Genomic DNA, 18,166 nt, shown 5'->3' on the forward strand with positions numbered 1-18,166 from the left:
ATTACACTCAGTTTTATGAGTTTGAGTTGTCTAGTTGAGTTGAGGCTTTTCCAAACAACTGGAAGACAACTGTTACAATTTGGTAGAAAATGCTTCTCTCTTATGAATATTGGGGTGGGAGCAGGGCAGGGGCAGGACTGGGGAAAGGAACAAATTCCATGGGTCATTTGTCTTTTACCACATTAAGATATATTGTTTTCTGGTATTACAGATGCCAAAGTTGATTTTAAAAATTTTCTTACAGATGGAATTAGGTCATTCAGGTGACTTTGTTTCAATTTTAGTCTAAACTGGTGTGAACAGAAAAGCTGGTTTCTCTTTTAATATTTTATGCCCAAATGTTGATATCTTCTGTAATGTATTTTATACCACCAAGTTATTTTAAAACACAACTTCACAGAAAAAACTTACTGTTTTTATGAGAATAGGCAAATGATACTATCCGATAGAAATAAAGTACTTTTGGAGTACATTCAGTAATCTTACATAAAGCTCTGTGGTTTGTTTATTAAACTGATACGTAATTCTCTGTTAGTCTTGCATACCACTTAAATCTTGTTTGGATGACTGCTCACAAAATAGCCTTGGCATCCAAACATTGAATATCTGTGTCATGTCGACTAGCCGATGTCTGTATTATAAGGCCTCATGACACATGCCAGTTTTTTGTAGTGTTACTGCTATTAAAATTACTTTTCTGTCAATTAACCTGGGAGAAGAAAAGTAGCCATTAATAGGTTTTTTGATTGTTTTCAAGCACTCCCTATCACTTCACTAATTTTTAGTCTTCCATATATTCTCTGAAATACCATATAGTATTAATGATCAAGCTTTGTATGATGTTGCTTTGTAATTATGACAGCACATGGTATTTCTTAGAATTCACCTTTACAGATATTTAAAATTTTAAGTAGTATAGCTCTCCTCTTTGTATTAACTGCTTTTTTAAGACCCCAGAATTTTACAGTTAAATTGGATTTGACTAGTGATGTGTTTCTGAAAATAGTTACATCACAGAGCTTTAATATGATAGCGCATGAACTTGGATACCTCTCCTGTTCAGTACTGAGGTAGTCTGTCAGACAGAATATGCCAAGCTATGTGGGGCTATGTTCACTTAAACACCTGTCTTGGTGAGTTGAGTCCTGGATTCTGAGCTTTTTGTGTTTTTCATTTTGTGTGGCTTTATTGGTTTGTTTCAGACAACTTATTGTATTATAACACATTTTAAAGTTCTTAGCAAGCAAGTATTGCTCTGTGGCCAGAGATTTGTGGAAAATCGTAATTTAAAATTCTACCCTGGATAAATTTTGTGAATTCTGTAGAATTGCAAATGGTTGGTGACTCCTGACACTGAAGAACTTACTTGCCCATGTAGTAGATGTGATCTGTGCATGTCCATAGAATTTTATTTGCACTTTCTGCGTTTCCTTTGTGTACTGGAACATGCAAATAACAAAATTCAAATAACCTGCTTTTTACCTTTGGTTTTTATAAGAGTCACAGTGGTGCAACAATGCCATTCCTTTTAAGATAAAAATAGCGTTTTTGTGATATTTGGTACAAATGTGATTTGAGAACCATTCCTCTCTACTTTTTGTTATCTCATGTGAAATTTTCATACAAGTTAGGGACATCTCATTAACTTGGATGTCCCTAACTGTGAAATTTTGGCCTTTCATTCTAGATAAAGAAAGAGGGAAAGAGGTTGTAATTAATTCTGTAAACTTGAGACCAAGGTATCTGTTTAAAGAATTAATTTTTTAAAATGTTTTTAAAGTCTTGGCATAGAGTGTGTGAAATACAAATAATTTATGTTTATTAGAACTGATATGGTAAAATCATGAATTTGTAAGACCTCCACATTAGCATGCATGCATATGTAGCACATAGTTTCTTTGCAAAACTGTTAATTTATTTCACAAAACTCAGGTCTGTGCTATACATGGAACTAAACTAGAACGTTTTGCTAATGTTGACTGGCCTGTCCTCCAGATTTTTGGAATCAATAACATTTGTACTATGTTACAGGGTTCTTCTTTGAGGGTAGAAAAATCTGCTTATTTATTTAGCTTATTAGTGGTTTAACTATCTCTCTCCTAGTAAGAATAGTAATTACTAGTTGCTGTTTATTATAAAAACAAAGAAGTACCTCAAAGCTAGAGTTTTATCTTTGACTTGGAAATTGGGTGGCCCAAAGCTCTGTGTTCCTTTCATTCCCTCCCCCAACCATTCTTTAAACTTTAAAGAATTATAGGGACTTTATTTAATAAAATTGTTATTATTAAATTATTATTAAGATATTTGAACTCACTGAAACTCAAAAGAGAGTTTAGAGGGAGTAAATTTTCAGGTAGGGACCAAGACATTTACTTAGTTTATGTTACGGAGACAGGAACAAAAGGCCTTTCCTTCCCTTTCTCCCCCTGACATGCTAGGTATGTAGCATATTCTGATCCAGAGGTGTAAACCCTGAGGCTTTGTCTTGCAGAGGGATCAGGGAAGACTTGTCATGCCTTTGTAAAAGGTGGATCCAGACCGCTCCATCCTTGGCTAGTAGAGATGTAAATTAGTATGGGAAATAGCGTGTCTACACATATGTGCATGCGTGCACACACGCAGAGATACACGTTTACACATTGCTCACAGAGTTGGCTGGACACAAGCGAGACATTTCCTTCAGGAAACATTATCTGGGAGTTAATGCATTTGCTTTATTTGCTGGGCTGTTATAGCACATAGTTCTGTTGGGGCTTTATTTGATATATGTGGACCTTCAACATTCAAATGCATCTTTAGGAGAATTCCTAAATATTATGATGAAAGTTCCTAAATTTTATGAAAATATGAAGCTTTAGATAAAAGTATGTTTATGCATTTGTTTCCCCCCAATTTTTTTTCCTCTTCATTCATACCAATTTATATAGGTATGCTGTAGGAAGTTAAGCACATATTTTAAAAGATTTTAAGGATAATGTTGGATCATTCTACTGTTTTTTAGTTCAAGTACACGTGTGCTTATCTATTGCTTATCCTATTTAGCAATTTTAACATTTGGGTATTCCTAAAGTCTTGACTCTTTATCTTTTCAGAATCTTTAGAGGAACAAGATGTTCTTGATAACAGTACAGAACAGACAGAGGACACAATATCAGATACAGAGCAGACAGACCAAGTGATTGAAAAAGTATCTGGTACGGAGGAACCACAGGAGAAGCAAGAGGAGACTGAGAACGAGAATGAGGAAACCTCAATGAATGAAGCCAAACCAACAGTTCCCACGGCTGATTCTAATCCTAATCCTGAACTAGGTGGAGACTCTTTGATGACAATGTAGTAAATGTTTCCATGTGCCTTCAACTGGATATTTGTAGTCTTGTTGATGTCAGTAATTGCTTTTTAGGTGGTGCTTTCTGTTGTTTATTTCTCTCTAAGGGTACGCTTGATGTCATTTGAATTAAGATTGCCTCGCTATTTCAGTATGTCAAAGTTATATATCTACTGGATATTAAAACTAAAATCAAGTGATATCAGTAAAGTAAGATCCTTTTGAATGTACAAAGACCCACACTGTTTGGATAGATTTTAGAAATTTATTTTCCATTCTAAAAGTAAACAAACATGATAGCATTTTTGTTTTCTGTATATGTGACCTGTAAATAATATCCATTTTGACATAGGAAGAATTTTGGATAGGAATAAGTTCTAATAGTGTTTATTTTAAGGAATGAAACTCAATTAAGATTTTAATACTTCATCATTAAAAATGGATAGAAGTTTTACTCTTGAGATATTTGCCGTGGGGCAAAATGTCTACTTAGGCATTTACATTAAGCGGTATGAAAGTTTTAACTGTAACTATATAGGCATTGGTGTGAAGTCTCAGTAAGAATGCAATTGAACAGTCAAGTGCAGTGTTTCTTTTTGATGTCTCTTATTTTGCAGCTGGGCCAAAGGCACATGATGTATATATAAGTAGCTCATGTTTACATATTAACATATAGGGAATATTTCTGCACTTGACTGTACTTGAATTCTGAGCATTATTTATACTTGTAAAATAATGATATTATAAGTGAATTTTGTGCTCTTGTGTGTATTTTGTTAAGGAAAATAAAGATGATTTGGCAGCAGTTTCCTTTTGTTAAATATCTAGACTTCTTCAGACAAAGTCTTGGTAGATGACTTGGCTACCTGAAAAATCTTAGTAGGAAGAGCTCACAATACAATAAATCTATAGATACGGCTGAGAGCAAATTATGATGCTTATCTTGAGACTTGTTACCTTTTGAATTCAGAGGAGTAGTGACATTTAGAGGCTCTAATCAGAGATTCGGTTTTTCTGATTCAGAAAAACTGTAGGCCATTTGTAATTTAATTTTGAGCGACATATAAGTTTTGTGAGAATAAGCAGTTAGTTACTGGTATTTCATTGGATTTAATATGTGTATTAAAGATTAACTGCGAAAAAAATTTGATGCAGAATGGTAATTCTTGGACCTTAAATACAGTCTGGTTATCTTTTCTACCTTTTTTCTCTCTTCTTCATTATTAAAAAATATGTGAAATCAAGTTATTATTCCAAAAGGATGAATATATAGGAATGGTGTATATGGCAAATATTTCTAAGTTACATCAAGTTTATTAAAAATTTAATAAAGTAATATTTATCATTTAAAATTCACCTTTATGATTTAATATCTTATATCTGGTAGGTATTTTTTTAAGGAACCCGATTTGTTAATAGTCTGAGGCATCATGGTATAGTGACCAGAGTTTTCGAGATTGCGGAACTGGGCTTAAATTCTGGCTCTGCAGTCTTGGGCAAGTCACCTGCTCGCTCTAAGAGTGCTTCTTCATCTGTAAAATGGGAGGAATAACACCTACCCTTTGGGGCATGGGAATGATTAAAAATAATTTTTGTAATGTTCCTAGCTTACTGCCTGATAATTAATATATTTTAAGTAAATGTATTTAAAATATATTAATTATGTATTGTTGATATCCTTATGAAAATATGAAAGGGCCATAAACTCTTCCTCTTGCAGATAAGGAAATGAAAAAATAATATGAACATATGATTCAGCTGTGCAGAACCAAGCCAATGTTTTTTATATCAACTTTTATCTATCATATGCATATATACGTATATATATATATATATATATATGTATATATGATATTCCTTAGTGCTTATATTCCAGTTTCAGGTTCCTATTTCCTTTATATATAAGCACTGGAATATAAGCACTAAGGAATATCTTCTTTTTGAGAATTCCATCATGTTTTAGTAGCACCATGCTGAATCTTCTTGTTATACAACATTCAAATTCTGATGTACGTTGGTTGAAAAGACCTCAGAGAAATATAATTTAATTACAGAATCAAGCAGAGATTATGAGGACTTTCTTTGAAAGAAATGTGGAAGAAGGCTAAAAAGGGGATTAGTAAAATTAATGTAACAGGAAACATGCTGTCATCATATAGTGTCTTTTAAAATAGAAAAGTTTACTCTGATATTATTGTAATAAACAGTTAATGGTTGAAGGAGTGGTTCAATGTCCTATTTCTGATTAGTAGAAATGAGGAAAAACAGACTGCTAAGTGCTGTTATCTAGAGTGATCTTAACTTCCCTACTCACATGGCTCAACAGTCATCATCTCAACTTTTCTCACTACGCCCTCAGCATCATCTACAGACAGGGTCTGGCTTCTCTCTCCATCGCTCCTCCACTGTTACGCTGGAGCCTCATGGGCCTCTTCCAATTCTCTGACCATGCTAGGCCCCTTCCTGTTTTCGGTCTCCGTGTAAGTCTTCCCTCCTCAGAGAGATGCCCTCTCAAAATCGCTATCTAAACTGGCCTCTGCCTTTTATTCTCTTTCATGTCACTTTATCTCTGCTATTTCAAATAAAAGAAGTATTTTATTTGTTTACTAGTTTACTGTCTATCTTCACAACATAAAGTCTGTGTGCAAGGCTCTTGTCTTATTTACCACTGTGTCTCCAGGACCCTTGACACGTATTTATTATGTGAACGAATAATTTCTTGCAAATCCTGTGAGAACTCTCAGTTCTTAACTTCCTTCACTGCTTGGCAGTGTTGACATTGTTAAGCTCCCTTCTGTTTGAAATACCTATTTTTTCTTTTGGATTTTGAGTTCTCTCACTATTGTTCTCTTAGTACTTCTCTGGCTCCCCTTTCAGTGTGCTTCGCAGGCTTCTCCCCTCCATCCTTTAAATGTTGCTGTTCCACAGCTTCTACCTAGTGTCAGCATTTCTTCACTCTACGTATCCCTTCTCTAGAGACTCTCATCAAACCTCCATGGATTTAATTATCATGTCTCTCCGATTCTTACATCTCCAACCTTGATCTGTTTCCTTCACTTCAGAGCAATATATTCACCTGCCTGCTAGAATGTCTCTCTTAATCAATACATTAAAAAATGAACACTATTGTTCTTTCAAACCATCAAAACTTTCAAACCACCTGTGTTTCTCATCTCATCAAATAGCGCCATTATTCAAGCCAGAAACTAAAGTCTGTCCACTCATCCCTTTCCCCTTTTTCCTATATCTTAACTCAATTTCTGTCTTCTTTTTTTTTTTTGTCTTCCAGTTGTAGTCTCATTTCTTCATCCCATTAACATTACAGTAATAATGATAATAAACATTTGCATTCATACTCTGTGTCAGGCAACTTGCTATCTGTTGTATGTGTAGTATTTGTTCTTTGGCAACAATCCTGTGAGGGTTTTTATCTCTGGATTATAGAAGAGAAAACTGAGGTGTAGTGAGAGTAAGCAACTTGGTAAGTAGAAATTCTGGGATTTGAATGCAGGCAAATGACTTCAGAAGTCTGCTCTTACTATTGCACTGCCCTCTCCTTCAGGCCCGCGCCACCTCAAACCATCTAACTGGTCTCCCTTCTGCAGTCTCGCCCCTTACTACCTGTTCTGTGCACTGTACCATGAATGAGTTTTCGAAATTGGAAATCAAATGATGCCACACCACTGCTGAAATACTTTAATGTTTCCTCATTGTTCTTGGGATAAGGTCTCAATTTACTGATAAGGCCTACAAAGCCTGTGTAATTTTGCTACTAGTTACCTCTGGCATTTCTCACCACAACTACTGCCAATGTCACCTACCCCACCCTCCATACGCATTTTTAATGCAGCTATAATGTTTTCTGTGCTTGGCATGTGCAAAGTTTTTTCTAACCCCACACCTGCCTCGTGTTCTTCTCTGCCTGTGATATCTTCCCACTCACATAGACACAGGGACACTCAATAAATAGTTATTGAATTGAAATAGTTCCAGCTAGAACCCAGGTTTGGAAATTTTGCTAGTTAAGTTATGCCTCTTATTCTTAAAATTGGTCGTTTTCATTTTATGCTTTAGACACAATCACGATTGTTGTGGAGAACATAATTGAATCTGGAGAACTATAGCTTCATGAAAGAGAGACAGATTTTAATTATGTAATGATTTTCATTAAATATCGTATGCAGAGTGTCAGAAAAGCCAAATGACTTACACGAGGTCATAGGGATAACCAGCATCTCAGCTAAAGCAGAACTCAGATCTCAACTCTTAATGCAGGATGCTTTATTTCGCACCATCAATTTTACACTGCTAGTCAATATTGGTGTTAGAGTTTAAGATTACTTTAAAAATGTAACACGTTTTCTTCTATTTCTGGCTGATAGCAACTACTTACTCTCCTAAAAACTTTTTTCTTATCATATTACTTTACAATATTACCTGTTGGATTGTGTGCAAATCAGTTAGTCGAAGGGTCAAAGAAGGGTTATCATTTAAGGAATTATGGATAGCTATTTTGAAACAATCATGGAGAACAGCTGCTTTGCAAAAATGGAAGAAAATAATGTAAGTTATTATCTAGTATAACTTTCATTGTAAAATTTATAGAAGAGATTTAGATATAGTTCATGAAGTTCCAAAGAGCTCTTAAAAATAATGCAAGTAATTATGTAAAGATGAAGTAAGATAGATATGGTTGTAAATCGATTGTTTGTAATTTGACTTGTTTCAAAATTATCAGATCTAAATATATTTACTTAATTAACAAGTAAATATATTCAGGCTCTGAATTTAGGCACATAAATATAGAAAAGTAGATTTATTAGAATATAAACATAAAAAATGAGTACAGAATTAAAATCTTGTTAAATTGTATCAATCTATAAACTATTGTCTCAGCCTAATTTTTCTCCTCTTCAGAAACTCATCTACATTTTATTCTTTAATAATATTTAAAAATGCCTTTTTAGAAATTGTTGCATTTACTGGATAGTAAGTGTCCCTGCAATTGCCCTTTATAGGTTTGCCTTTGTGAAATTAAGATGCCATTTAATTTTTCCATTCTGTCTCTCCAGAGGTCTTGTTATATGTGGTTTAATTTATCCTACTCATGGGCTTTAGGAGAAGAAAACACTATCTACTTTTATAGTTTTGTATTATATAGAACTACATTATATAGTTCTATATGACATTTTTTAAAACCTAGATTTTCCGCTTTATGCATTTTTCTCTAGGTTTTTTTCTTTTTTTAAAAAAATATTTATACCTTCCTTTTTTCTTTGGCAGCAAAATTGATAGATGTTGGAAGCACTCTGAGAAGATTAAAAAGTGTTCTCAAAAATCTCCCTCATAAATTAGTTGTTTTAAGTTCTTATTCCAGGATTATATGAGAATAGGCCAAATTTTTAGCTGCCAAAGACTTTTACCAGATCCCTGGCACTTGATTAGGAAAACTGGGAGAAATAATTTATTTTTGTGAAAATAAATATTTCTCTCTTAGTCTGATTTTGAAGGGTGAAGAAAGTGAGGAATTAAATGAACATTTTTTGAATACCTACTCTTGGTCAAGCACTGTGCTCTAGGGACTTTTTGCATACATTTTCTTACAGTTCTCACAACTGTGTGAAGAGATGGAATCCTATCAAGCAGGGATTAAATGAATTCCCCACGACCACTTAATTTATGGATCTTGTAAATGGTATCTTTAAGTCTTTGTCTTTTTTGCTGTGAGCCCTCTCTTTTGGTAGCTGAAAGAAATAGACTACTGCTCTTTTGAGTTTCTCATTATTTTTGTGATAACTCAAATGTTACTTCATCAGGGCAGTCTTCCCTTAGCCTAACACTTGTCAGACTCTCCACTCACACACTGTCCCCTTGGAATTCTGTCATAATATTATCTTCCACACCAGATTATGAACTCCTTGAAGGCAGGGCCATATCTGTTTTTGGTCATTATTACATTCCTGGTGTCTGACATATTGAAGACACAATAAATTATCTGTTGAATAGGTAGTATACACGCACGTGCACACACACAGAATGGGGAAAATTGCCGTAGTCTTAGTGCAGATTTTATAGTGTGGAGAATTTTGCAAATTATCTAATTACTTGACTTATTTAGTAGGGAAAGGGCTAGATAACTTGTACCTGTATTTTAGGCAAATTCCAATGGATTCCTTTGTCTTTTTGTTTATTTTATTATCTATTATCCACATTGCTGTTGGAGCTTTCTCAAACACAAAATTTAAAAAATACTAAGGCTCATTTGGGTATGGCTGACTCCTTAGGTGGCTTGTAAGTATGCTCTTCAAAATTTAAATTACTTTTCCAGACTTCTCTCCCACCACTCTCCTGTGTGCTCTATCCACAGATGAGTATTACATATTTCTAAGAGATGCCCTGCTCTGATCGTATATGATGCTACTCTTGTTAAACTCTCCTTTCTTTAAGACCCAGCTTTGTCTGTAGTCTTCTGAGTGACATCTTTCTTAGCTTTCCTAAGCCGTTACTTGCTTTTTGACCTCTTTGTACTTTACACACTACATGTAACTTGTAGTCTCCTGACTTGTTTATTGTCAGCCTCCTTCATTTGATGGTAAACACAGAAGACAGACCATGTTTCTCAATTTTTATTTTCTCCTTCTTGCTCTCCTCAAACAAAACAACATAAATTAAGGGGAAATTAAAACCTGGCATGGTGTCTGCTATATGTGTGTTTAGAGAGTGGATTCATGGAATTGTTAGACCTGTCTTGGTTTGAATCAACAGGTGGTTGGTGTGCTAGTTCTATCTGAAACTCCTACAAATAAAGTAGAAAGTGAGAAGAACTAGCTCAAGATACGAGAATAGGGAAACGGTGAGCACATTGAGGGTAGGGAGGAGTCATTTGTTTCTGTGTTCCTAGTGCCTGACATACATCCTCAATAACTATGAACTGAACTAGAGATTACCTAAGAGCAAATGTACTAGGATGGGATTACAGGGTAGGAGCTCTTCCCTAATTCACATGAATCCATTATTTGGGTGAGGTTTCTAAATCGTATATAAAGTAATTTGAGTCTGTTTAACAAACTCCCGTTCTTGAAGACCCCTATCTCCCCCACCCCCGATCCCATATTTTACATACCTATGGAATGAGATATTTAAAAATACCTTTTTGTTTTTATGTTTATTTTTATTCATTATCTCACTTCTGACCTATTTAATGTTTTAACTGATGTTAAGTTAGGACTTTTCTGGATGAAATTGCTTTTTTGACACTGTATCTGGTGAAGACTGGATACACACACACACACACACACACACACACACACAATATAATTTAACAATATGTCTTCTTTCAATATACAGACCATAGGAGTTCAGATCTTAAAGTTGAGTACTTGCCTCAAGAAACAATTAAAAGGTAATATATACTGTACATGGCAAGTATAATTAAAACTTGCACTGGTGTGGTATATTTTATGAATTGTAGTCACTTAATTTAATCTTTTTTCCCCTAAAAATGAAATACGCTACTTGTGCCTTACTATCTAATAGCAAGAATTCTAAAGGCTTTGCCTACCTGCCAAGAGTTGATACATTTTATTGAATTATAGTAGTATGCTTTGTAAAAAAGTCTTTTTCCTAGGAACAAAAAAGAATCATATTTTAGAATGAACTTGTATTCTCAATTATGAGTGTCCACACAGCCAAAGAATACATGAATTTTCAGAATAGGATGGTGTGAATTTAAAAAATAATCTAAACTGAGTACAGTCAAATAAAATTTATATGCTTGAAACATGCTTTGGGTGGATTGTTTTCAGCACATACTTTCTTTTGGATTTTGAAGCCCTGGATTCTTTTTTCATGTTTCTCTTCGTTAAAACAATCTCCTATAGTTGGGCTTAATGAAATTAAATGGTACTTTATTTAAGGACAACACTCATTACTGAAGAGTGGGGATTTTCTCTTTCCTGCTGTCCTCCCGTCTGCCCACCTGCCCCCTGTCCCTGGCCCAGAGCAGATTCTGTTCAGGTTTTAGTAGATTCTGATAAGACCAATTTATTCCCCCAGAAAACAATTGTACGCAATAGTTTGGAGCAAGCCTGAATGTCCAGCACTTCTTTTAGGTCAGGATGGCATGAGACGACTAAATTGTGTGTCAGGACAGGAGTGCTGTGTGCTTGGAGTTGGAAGAGGAGAGGTGGGAGGTGGATGGCTTGCCTTCTAATAATGCGGCTGAATTTGGAGCTGCTGCATTCCAGATGAGTAGCAAGAGGTATGGCCTTGGACACTTCTGTTTTTAACAGTGCCACCAATAGACATGTAAACAATTCAATTTGTGCATTATAGGTTTTATTGTCTCTAAAGAGTGATTTATGCCCTTATTTCTGCATTATTGTCCACAAGGTACTGCCCTCTGTCAGAGGGGCTGTGGTATCTAATTTTTTAGACCTTTGTCTTCATTAGTACAGCAATTTTACCTTGTGATCATTGTACTACACCTCGTTGATAAGCTATGACAGTATGAGATTCATAGTGCTGACATCTAACCTTGCCACTGGCTTCTTGACCCTTCTGCTTCCGAAACACGGGTTCATTCTTTTTTTTTAACCTAAAGTAGAACTCTATCTATTTTTCACACACATTGTGGGCAGTTTAAAGGTTGGTGAGAATCAAATATTGTGCTTTCAAATTTGATAATGTATGAGTGCAGAAGGATGACCTTTGATACGTAGTCATACATCAACATGACATGAGCAGTAAATGCAGCAATTACCTTTACTACATTGAAAGGGTGCTTTAGTTTTCATCTTCAAAGCAATTATTACAAAAACAAAAAAATGTATTTAAGCTCTTATTATGAAATCTGTAAAATTAAGCATCTTTAGAAAAAGTCCTAATTTACGCATTTACTTTCAACATGAGTTTGGTTTTCATGAGATCCAGTAGTTCACCACCGAAAGATGTTAGTTGTTGACAAGGTAGTATTATGCAGATTGTTATAAAACTACTTCGTGTTTTAGGAATATGTTATTTTTCAAAAGGATTAAATGCTGTTTCTGTACAAAAAAGTGTTTTAAAATCTATTGAAGTGTTTACCCAGTGGTCATCTAAAGGAATATTTAGTGATGACAGGATCTTTATATTGTTATATTTATAACGCACAGCTGCACACAGTTTCTGCCACTGTCTATGGGAGTGCTGAGCCAGTGTGTTCATTCATACATTCACCTCTCCTTTAGTCAGTGCCTTTTATGTGCCAGGCATTGGAGCTATAAAATGAATGAGACATGGATCCCACTCTCAGGGAATTCATAGTCTAGTAGATGCATTTAGTCTAATAGTTCAGTTAATCTTGAAAAGTCCCAAGGTGAAAAAGTAGTAAGCTGACTTAGTAAGTGCTAACTGAAATGTGCATTTGACTTACAAAGTCAGGAGACCAGGTTTGCATTTTGACTGCCACTTTCCAGCAGTATGACCTTGTGGAAAAGTTCCATAACCTCTCTGAACCTTAGTTTCCTGAGTATAGAAAAATAGTCTGTAGTGCACTGAGCTTTTATGAAAAGTAAAGAATAGGGAGAGTCATATGGTTCTCGACTTTTTCTGTCTAACTTATTTCACTTAGCATGATAATCTCAAGATCCATCCATGTTGTTGCAAATGGCAGTATACTATCTTTTCTTATGGCCGAATAATATTCCATTGTATATATGTACCACATCTTTATCCAATCATCTATTGAAGATATGTGGGCTATAAAACTAAAAGCAACAAATGAACAAAACAAAAACTCGTAGACATAGACAACAGTTTAGTGGCTACCAGAGGGTAAGGGGGAGGGTGGTAGAAGAGGGTAAAGGGGGGCAAATATATGGTGATGGAGGGAAACCTGACTCTGGGTGGAGAACACACAATGAAATATATAGATGATGTATTATAGAATTGTACACTTAAAAACTACATAATTTACTATCCAATGTCACCCCAATAAATTTAATAAAGATTAAAAAAAAGAATGGGGCAAGTCTATGGCCCAGAACGTGAAACTTCCTTTTCTACTTTTCATCTTTCCTTTATCTCCCTCTACACCTCTCAGTCAGCCAGTTTACTATTTCTCTATAAATTCTCCTTTTTCTGGTATAGAGGTTATTAACGGATTTAGGGAGTCCAAAGGCCTCTGGAAATTTCGGGCAGAATTTTGTAAGTGTGCCTGCACATTTTTCCAGGAAGAGAATACATAGCTGTCATCTAATTTTCAAAGGGGACCATGAGTCAGTAGAACAGGAATGCTGTAGCTCTCTTCTAGGAGAATAGCTACCAAAGATATTACTTAACATTACTGTAATATTTGGATTAATGATGTAAAAAAAAAATCAATTGAATCTCAAGTACCTTTTCTGTGGCATTAAAGAACCCTTCAAATTATCCCCATGGGCAGAAGTTATATGCCAGGCACAAAGCAGCAAAGCTACACCAGTGGCAAAATTAGTATAAAAATGAAACTATAGTTCAGTATGTGGGTCTTGCGTGTTTTTAGCTGCTGATAGCTTTATCAATGATCACTTTTACACATGAGAATTGCTTAAAACTTGCCAGGTTAGTGAAGTTGAATTTTAAAAATAAGATGGTTGTATTATAAGGAATTACAAGGTATCTTACTGAATTTTGATACTATAAATATTACATTCTACCACCACTCCCTGTTTGTTTTTTAATTGTCCCTATCACCTCCATTAATCTCCTGCTCATGCAGTAATGTCATAAAATTAGTGTTGTTTTTTTTCATTAACACCTTCCTATGTTTCTCTCTCTTGGTTTTTAGTATAAGAAATCTAAAGCACCCTGATAAGAGAAAAAAACTTAAAAGCTGTTTCACTGCATTCTATCACTGTAATGCATTAATTTTATTTTAGGTTTTCTTTAAGTCTTTATTTCTTTGGGCTTATATATTTTATCAATGGATCCTTACACAGTTGTATTCCTAAACCAAACTGTGTCTGAGGGAGGTGCGCTGTGTGGGGTCCTGCTTGCCTCCTGTAGCTTCTCTCACATGAACTGTTGTTGTCAAACTCGTGAGTCAATTACTAACTGCTCTGTACCACCTGAAGCCATGAACATCTGGTCACTGGGAAGAGGTTTGAACCCTTAACTGTTTACAGACCACGGAGCAGCTGTCAAGTGGTAATGAGTTTCCCCCCTCATACTCAGGCAAATGCGTGCTGAGGGCTTGGGTGCCTGGTCTCACTCCTTTCCCTAACATCTCCTCTTCCATTTCTCTTTCATAATATATCTTCAGATTGATTTTGTACACTTGCTTTGTAGGTCTAAACCTGTTGCACTGTAAAAAGAAGTTCATCCCGTAATTACGTATGATAGTGAAAAAAAATAGGTGATCCAGATTTTTAGGAATGTTGGAGTGTTTAAATGATGTTTTTATATGTTTTAAAAGTATTTTTAATAATGTGAGAAAATTCTCATGGATTAATATTAAGAGACAAGTGGATATAAGGTTATACAGTATATTTATGTCTGGTCTCACATGCAAGGACACAAACGTGTATATGTATGTATATAGAGAGACTGGAAAGAAATACAACAAATTCGTGCTCGCATCTCTCCAGGTCCTCCGGGCCATAGAGCCCTCTTCCTAGAGCGGCCGCAGGAGGAGGAGGAGGAGGCACCGCTTCTCCCTTCCTCTGGGTGCCAACCAGCTGCTGACCGGAAGTGCAGACCTCCCAGGTTCTTAGCGTCCTTTTCAAAATGCCTGTCCTAACTCTTAACATTCACCCCACAAATGGTTCTTGGATGCATGGCCTTTGGCACAGAGATGAAGGAGCGATAGTCCCTGTCTACATAAAGGGCTGCTGTACCTTCTAGGAGCGGGAGGTGACTACCGGATAGTAGAAAGCTGTCCGGATGGCCCTGCGCCTGGCCGTTGTGGGCCATGTAGGCACTCAAGTGTTTTGTTTGTTTTTTTAACTCATTTTTTTCTGTTTTGTTTTTATTTAAATTTTTATTTTCAATTAGATTTGATATTCAATATTGTATTAGTTTCAGGTGTACAGCATAGTGGTTAGGCATTTATGTAACTGATGAGTGATCCCTCTATAAGTCTAGTACCCACCTGACACCATACACAGTTATTACAATCTTGTTGATTATAATTCCCTATGCTCTATTTTACATCCCTGTGACTATTTTGTAACTGCCAATTTATGCTCTTAATCCTTTCACATTTTTCATCAGGTGTTTGTGGATGGGGAACATTCGGGTGGAAGAAAGGTGGAAGTCATGAAGAGGTCTCTGTGTGCAGGGGGTGTGGGTGCCTTGAGATGAAGCTGGAGAGGTAAGTGAGGGCCATCCCGAAGGCTTTGTGCACATAATAAGACATTTAAACAATGTCCTGAGTAGCTTAGTCGGTGTATTATTCAGGACATGTGAGATCTGATTTGCATTTTAAAATACAACTAGTAGCCAGGCTGGGTTGGACAAGGAAGAAATCTGAAGACTTTTACAGTAGCGTAACAGGAGGCAGGGTGACCTGACATTATTTATTTGTTAGCAGTCTTGTCTCTTTTACCAACACAGAACTTCTAGGACAGAAGACTGTCTGTTGAGTTCATTTCTCTTACCCAGCATTTAGCATAATACCTGTCACACAGTAGGCCCTGACCAAATGTTTATTGGATGGATGAAACAATGTTCTGTTGATAGGACCTCCTAACTGATTGGATAGTGAATGAAAATGGTAAGTACCGGAGACCAATCACTGAAGATTGGAAGAACATAAAAGTGACATCCTTTTCAGTGGGTGTTTGCTGAGCATTTCTGGGCTGACCACCGACAACAAGCTGCAGGGCAGAAGCCCAGAATAGGCTCCAACTTCTGGTGTAGATAAGGGAGGGCCCAGAGCCCAGAATCTGCTAATGAGTACCAGTTCTAGGGTTTAGTCTCACCAACAAAAAATGTCGGTTTCCTTTCTGCCTACTCACATGACTGAATTTGAGAACATGCTTTTTTGTTTTGTTTTGACTATTACCATCCATATGCGTAGAATCCATGACTAGCTGTTTGTTTACCTTCACAGATAATGTGGACATGAGTATCTTCATGTCTTCCTTTTTTTCTTTTGTTGTATATTTTCCCGCAGGAGATTACTAGTCAAGTAATCTTATATTTTATAGTTCTTACTATTTATTGCCTCATTGCTTTCCAAAAAGTTAATCATGGCAACAGCAACATCCACTTATACAGCAATTACAAACTGAGTATCTACTGGTGCTGGGCTCTGAACTGGGCTCTAGAGGCATAATATGAGCAAAATGGACACAGACTCTGCCCTCAGATTGCTGCCAGTCTAGTAGAGGAGTGACGTTGATCAGATCATCACAAGTGTATAATTACAAACTGGCGAATTGTGTGAATTGAAAATACTGGCCTCTAGCCAAGAGGCAGAAAATAGTTTTCCAACCATTTCAGCAGTGCTAGTGGTGGTTTTGGGAGTTCCATTCTCAATTTTACTACTTTATTAGCTAAAAAATGGTTTCTCAGGATTGCTTTGCTTGTTCTGGTTTTGAAATTACCTGACTTGTGCCGTCCTAGTTCACCTGCTCCTTAAGGAAATTCCTCTATTGTAAACCAACAACAAAACAAATTACAAATTTATGCCTAAATTAAAAAAAAAAAAAGAATAGCTAGAGTGTACTTAGGAACTTGTCCTATCCTCTCCTGTTTATCCTTTAACTGACTCCTCACCTCTGAGCGCTCTGTCTCTTAGTTTTGGAATCCCAGCTCCTCCTCTTCTAGCACTGTGACCTTCGGCAGGTTATTTAAACTTTTTGAGCCTCAGTTTCCTCATCATGAGTCAAATGGAGGTAATAATAGCATCTTCCTGGTGTGCTTTTTGGCCATGTGTGAGTATTCGTTTATGTGGGAAAAAAATAGACCAGAGCAGACTGGAGTCTCTGGATCCTGGCAGATTCTATTACCATACCCCAAACAGTACTTGAGTGGCTCACAAAAACGCAGTGCTAACAAAGACAGGAATGTACAGGATACAGTTTTCTATTATGAAAATGTAGGACAGGTAACACCCCCCCTCTCTACAGGAGACATCACCTACTCTGGATGACAGAGAAGGCCTTCCTTAAGGAAGAGTCTTAGAGCTGAGAAGTCAGGTCAATCAGGGCAAAAGCTACCTGTCGTCCTACTCTTCTCTCTCACACATGCAATCCGTCAGTGAATCCTGCTGACTGTACCTTCTGACGACATATCTCCAATCCCTTCACCTCCACCACTACTGCTGTAGCTCAGGTCACCAACTGTCTCTTGCCTGGACCACTGCAGCAGCCTCCTAACTGACCTGTTTTCATTCTCTCTTTTATACCCTCTTCTCCAGCAGCAGCTAGAGGAATCCTTTCACAATGGGTCATTTCGCTGTTGCTCAAAACCCTTCCATGCTTCCACATCACACATAAATTAAAACCAGATTCCTTACCACAGTCTATAAAGCCCTACATGACCTTCCCCGGCTACCTCTCTGCTCTCATTTTCTGTCACGCCTCCCTTTACCCACTCCATTTCAGTCACACTGGCTTCCTGGCCGGGCCTCAAGCAACCCCTGTAGGTTTCTTCAATGTGTTTCACTTGCTGCTCTGTCTCCCTGAGATGTTCTTCACCGTTTACCTGCATGGCGCATTCACTCGCTTTAGTGCTCTGGTCAGGTGTCAACCTCTCTAGAGTGAGCTTCTTTGGGCACTCTTGCAATCGTGTCCTCTTCTCTCACAAGTCCTTTACCCTGCTTAATTTGTTGTCATAGCAATTTCAACTCCTGACATTGTGTTTTTAGTTACT

At 36.5% G+C, this 18,166-nt stretch overlaps 1 protein-coding gene across 1 annotated transcript in view; it reads left to right on the forward strand.

The window, feature by feature from the left end:
* LNPK (lunapark, ER junction formation factor) overlaps positions 1-5,112 on the forward strand; it is a 69,493-nt gene extending 64,381 nt beyond the window's left edge. The window contains 1 exon segment of the mRNA XM_033112900.1: positions 3,093-5,112. Coding sequence (XP_032968791.1) covers positions 3,093-3,337 — 245 coding nt within the window. The 3' untranslated portion in view covers positions 3,338-5,112.
* Positions 5,113-18,166: the final 13,054 nt, after the last annotated feature.

The sequence above is a fragment of the Rhinolophus ferrumequinum genome, chromosome 8, assembly GCF_004115265.2.
Source record: "Rhinolophus ferrumequinum isolate MPI-CBG mRhiFer1 chromosome 8, mRhiFer1_v1.p, whole genome shotgun sequence".
NCBI classification, from domain to species: domain Eukaryota; kingdom Metazoa; phylum Chordata; class Mammalia; order Chiroptera; family Rhinolophidae; genus Rhinolophus; species Rhinolophus ferrumequinum.